Source organism: Adiantum capillus-veneris, chromosome 25 (genome assembly GCF_014529385.1).
Source record: "Adiantum capillus-veneris isolate H3 chromosome 25, ASM1452938v2, whole genome shotgun sequence".
Taxonomy (NCBI): Eukaryota; Viridiplantae; Streptophyta; class Polypodiopsida; order Polypodiales; family Pteridaceae; genus Adiantum; species Adiantum capillus-veneris.
Genome location: NC_140955.1, coordinates 51,444,206 through 51,449,579, shown reverse-complemented (window position 1 = coordinate 51,449,579; position 5,374 = coordinate 51,444,206). Strand labels below are relative to the sequence as shown.

The window sequence follows — 5,374 nt, the reverse complement described above, 5'->3', positions numbered from 1 at the left end:
GCTGGTGCACCTCCTAAAACGGAGTGCTACACTAGCATCACGAGAGAGAAGAGAGGAGAGGAGAGAAGAATAACGTAAACACTGGGTGCAATCTCCCCCCGTGCAAAAATTACCATTTCCCTTTTGCGCGTATTCTCTCTGTGTATGCGTATCCAAAATCGAGAGAGAAGAGAGGTATGGGACGGTTTCCATTAGAAAGTGGGAGACACTTTTGGATACGCATGCGCCACCTGCCTCGAACTCTTCCCTCCCGGCCGCACCGCCAAAACGCATTATCTCCAGATTGTAGAATCTTCCACAAATACTCCCCCTTTTGAATTCACAGGATTCTCGTAGTGAAGCAATCCAGGCGAGCTACGTCAATTGAACTTCCAAATGACCCAAGTGCTATTGAGGCCCTGATGGTTGAAAGGCTCATAATTATCTAAATACTCTTGTAATTGGAATTTGGGCCTCCTAATCTTCGCCATGCAGCTACAGAGCTTTGGGTTATCTACGAGCATGACAGGAGGGGAGGACTTGGAGTCTCGGAGGGACTTGTCGTGGCAGGAGTTCTTCAAAGATCCTTCCAAATGGTGGGACAATCGCAGCTCCAAGCGAAGCCCCAGGCATCCCGACTTCAAGCACAAAGTTACCAAAGAGCCTTTGTGGATGCATGGCCGCAACAACCCATCTTGGGTCAAAGACGAGCTTTTCAGGCGTGGATTTGCAGTAGAGCAATCCATTGAAACTTCTAGCTCGCCAGACGCTTTTCCCGCCTCACTTATATGGGACTGCAGCAGAAATAAAGATCTGTCTAGAGGCACCAGACTACATAATGAGCTTCAGGAAAGAGGCTTACTTGAACAGGAATACTCAGATGCTTTGATTACTATGTATGCAAAGTGTGGTGAGCCTGAGAAAGCGCAAGCATTGCTGGACAAACATAACATTAGAAATACTATTGCATGGAATGCATTGATAGCAGGCTATGCTCGGGATGGACAGGGACAGAAAGCTTTAGACTGCTTTGAAAGAATGCAGGAGGAGGGCATTCCTCCAGGCGCAGCGAGCTATGTGTGCGTCTTGAAGGCTTGTGGTGTGATGGGAGCCATTGACAAGGGCAAACAAGTCCACGATGAGATTTTGAGGCAGGGATTGCTGCAACATAATATAGTGCTGGGTGGTGCTCTTGTGGATATGTATGCCAAGTGCGGTGATCTTCTGCAGGCACATACGGTCTTGAAGAATCTTCCTTCTCGCAATGTAATCTTATGGAATGCATTGATCACAGGATATGTTCAAAAGGGGCAAGGTCGGAAGGCTCTAGAATGTTGCAAAGAAATGCAATCTGAGGGCATTTCTCCAAATACAGTGACTTACATTTGTATCCTGAAATCCTGTGCTATTATTAAAGCCATTGATAAGGGGAAACAAATCCATGATGCTATTTTGAGGCAGGGCTTGCTTGAGCATAGTGTAGTGTTGGGTGGTGCTCTTGTGGATATGTATGCCAAATGTGGTGCTCTTCCTCAGGCGCAAGCTGTCCTAGACGAGCTCCCTTCTCGGAATGTCATCTGCTGGAGTGCACTGATTGCAGGATATGCTGAAAGGGATCAAGGCCAGAAGGCTTTAGAATGTTTTCAAGATATGCGACGTGATGGCATTGCTCCAGATGTAGTGACCTATTTGTCTGTCGTAAAAGCGTGTGCTGTGCTTGGAGACATTGATAAGGGAAAGCAAATCCACAATGAGATTTTAAGACAGGGATTGTTGAAGCACAATATACTACTTGGTAATGCTCTTGTGGACATGTATGCGAAATGTGGTGCCCTTTCCCAAGCACGCAGTGTCCTTGAGAAGCTCCCTTCTCGTGATGTTGTCTCTTGGAGTTCCTTGATTGCAGGATATGCACAAGAGGGGCAAGGCCAGCAGGCTTTAGAATGTTTCAAACAAATGCAGCTTGAGGACATACCTCCAAATGTGGTGACATATGTGTGCATACTCAAGGCCTGTGCCGTGATCAAAGCGCTAGACAAGGGAAAGCAAATCCATAATGAGATTTCGAGGCAGGGGTTGCTGGAGGAAAGTATGGAACTTGGTAATTCTCTTGTCGACATGTATGCCAAGTGCGGTGCTCTTCCACAGGCTCAAAACGTTCTAGAGAATCTTTCTTCTCGTGACGTCGTCTCTTGGAGCGCATTGATCGCAGGATTTGCTCAAAAGGGACTAGGTCAACAGGCTGTCAAATGTTTTGAACAAATGCAACAAGAGGGCATTGCTCCAAATGCAGTGACATATCTGTGCATGCTGAAGGCTTGTGCTGCTGTTGGAGCCATTGACAAGGGAAAGCAAATCCATGAAGACGTTTTAAAGCAGGGGCTCCTTGAGCAGAATATAGAGCTGGGTAATGCTCTTGTGGACATGTATGCCAAATGTGGTGCTCTCCAACAGGCACAAAGCATTTTAGAGGAGCTCCCTTCTCGCGACGTCGTTTCTTGGAATGCATTGATCACAGGGTATGCACAAGAAGGACAAAGTGAGCAAGCGTGGAAATGCTTTGAAAAAATGCAATCTGAGGGAATCAATCCAAATATGGTGACATTCTTTTGCCTGCTGAATATGTGTGGTCATCTAGGTCTGTTGGAAAAGGGCCAAGAACTTTTTGATAGTATGGGAGGCAAATATGGTTTGCAGCCTGATATAGAATGTTTCACCTGTATGGTCGACCTTCTTGGACGTGCTGGGCACCTAGTAAAGGCAGTAGAAGTCATCCAAAAGATGCCGTTTCCTGCTAGCTCTAAGCTTTGGCTTTGCCTCTTGAGCGCTTGCCAGAAATGGGTAGATGTCGATGTGGGAACTTGGGCATTTGAACAGGCTCTAGAGGTAGAGAAGTGTGAGGCCACTTACATTCTAATGGCAAATATATATGCGGCAGCTGGTATGCCAGGTAAGGTCAGAGACATTGAAGCTATGATTAAAAAAAATAAAACATGGAAGCAGGCTGGGTGGGTGTTAAACAACCAAGAAGGTCATAGAATACCAGGGCCGACGAAGGTGGTCAAGACGACCAAGAAGGTCATTAATCATGAAAGGGTTGAACAAATTGGTCAGAAAAGCCCATGATCTGGCATGTGAGCACAAAGCAACGAGATCAACTCAAACCTTGAGGCAATCACTTGTGAAACGTTGCAAGGACGGTTCTGTCCATGTTTAACCTGGATTGAGCAAGGAGGCATATCTGCTGATTCAAAGGCACAATTTGCTTTGTTGCCACTTTGGAGGAGTTAACTGTGTGCTCATTAACACATCTCAAGGAGTTGCATTTTAATAAAGAAGAATTTGAAGAGGTGTGCTGATTGGCACTTTCCTATGTCATTTATGTGAAGATAGATAAGTGAGAGGTTATTGTTATTGATGCCACTTCTGCCATCACCTTGAAGAGGGAGAGCTGCAAACAGCAACCTTATGATGCCTGAGCTTGCACATGGATGTGTTGGAGTCGCCCACATCTATCTTGGAGTTCACACTCTAATGCATATATAAATGGTTTGGGATTGCCCCCAAATACAGAGAAGCTGGCACGAACATAAGCCTCATTTTTTAGATTTTTAAAGAGAGTATGGAACCAGTTTATAATGGGTGAAGCTCTTAGGTCAAAGGAAATTGCAAAGAGCACTAAAGGAGAAAGAAGCTAGCAAAGCTTTTGTACAATGAGAGACCTATTCTCTGTATTTTCTCTTTTCAAGATGACAATTTTATAAAAACATTAACTGCTTGTCATCCAAATGACTCTACTATTATATTTCCATCGATGAACTAGAGCAAAGCTCTAAAGCCTGCCCTACCAAATGGAGTTGATGATTCAATGTTTCTTACTATCATAGACATCTACTTAAACTTGTCATCCATGTAGGGGTGTTGAATATTTTGCGGTAGAGGAAGTAATAAAAATGCCCGACATTAGAATCTAACATATCCTTGCCATTCATTCTAGACCTTGTAGCCTTCTCCTTGCAAATCAGCTCCTTGCCAAATTTGAGACATTTGAAGGAAATTAATAATCTCTCTCTCTCTCTCTCTCTCTCTCTCTCTCTCTCTCTCTCTCTCTCTAAACACACAACAATCCAACATAAAAGTGTCGATCCAACATAAAGTGTCGTTCTATGGATCTTGAAACTGGCCCGTAGGCCGGTAGACTTTGGCTTTCACCCGAAATTCTTTACTTTAGACACACACAGAGAGAACTTTGGAGAGGTAACTTGCGACAAGAATTAACACTTAAAGCACACACACGGCACGGAAGCTAGAATGCTCCGAGTAGACGTCGACAACTTGTAGGCCCCAAAATCGGTGCCCCTTTTGGTATTTCTTTATACTTTAAGAGAGTAAATTACAAGGAGAGTCCTGGGAATTCTTTACCTGTATCCAGCTAGATACCACCTGTTCTAGTAGAATTTCGGCAGCATAACAACCCCAAAACTTGCCCAAAACCAATTCCCCTACTGGAGCTCACTTTCATTGACATAAACCCTTTGATTTTTGTCAAGAAACAGTAAATTCATCACGCTGTATTTGCTGGTTTTTGCTTTTTGCTTTGTTTTCAGCCCTAAGCAGTCCGTGAACTGTCCTCTAACAGTGGAGCGTTGTTCCCAATGGTTATGGCATTCGTATGGCTGAGAAACAGTCCCACATAACCAGCAATGAAAACGCATATGTATGGTGAGGTTATCACCCTCACCGGTGCCTGCTTTTGGATCAGTAGTTAGCTACTCCTGTTGCTACTGAGAGAGGCTCTTGCCTCAGCAAAAATGCATAAGACCACACAGTTGTACATGAGTCAAATGAAGAGCCCTCTTGTGGGGCATCACATTATTGCACGTAGGGGAGCGAGAGAGAAATGTAGGGTGTGCAGGACATGACTTCTTGCACTACACTGTACATGAGAGGGAAAGCTTGCATTCAATAGCTCTTAACCTGTTTGACAAGCTTGCAAATGAAGCCTTCCCCGCTAGAAATCGAGCGCTACCTTCTTCTGCACGAGGAAAGTGCATCAGAGAGTGTCACTTGGCACATTTACAGGCAATTTCCCGTTTCGTGCTTTCCGCTTAAAAATCTCTCGACTGGTTGCGCAGTTGACTTTGTAACAAAGTTCTAAAATGTTCCCCTTGTCATTCGGGAGGTAATGATGCGAACATATTTTATGATCCAAAATAGTAGTTCTCTAAGTTCTAGGGGATGCTTCCGTTGGACTCCCACTGGTCATCTAACCATCTATCTCCACTAAGACCGCATCCAAAAATGCAATGTGGCCCAGCTGTTGAGTACTTCCTTTGGTGACCCTACCTTTCTTAGTATCCACCAACTTGCTAAGTGCGACGGGGGGGCTACATGA

At 44.7% G+C, this 5,374-nt stretch overlaps 1 protein-coding gene across 1 annotated transcript; it reads left to right on the top strand.

Annotated features, from left to right (window-relative positions):
* Positions 1-355: 355 nt before the first annotated feature.
* On the top strand, positions 356-3,768 carry LOC147424876 (pentatricopeptide repeat-containing protein At2g03380, mitochondrial-like). The gene has a single exon (XM_086499918.1). It carries the CDS (start codon positions 469-471, stop codon positions 3,103-3,105), a length of 2,637 nt encoding a protein of 878 aa, XP_086356044.1. The 5' UTR covers positions 356-468; the 3' UTR covers positions 3,106-3,768.
* The last annotated feature ends 1,606 nt before the right edge of the window (positions 3,769-5,374 follow it).

Coding starts and splice junctions, on each gene's coding strand:
- LOC147424876 (XM_086499918.1), top strand. CDS start 469: ATGCAGCTACAGAGCTTTGGGTTATCTACGAGCATGACAGGAGGGGAG.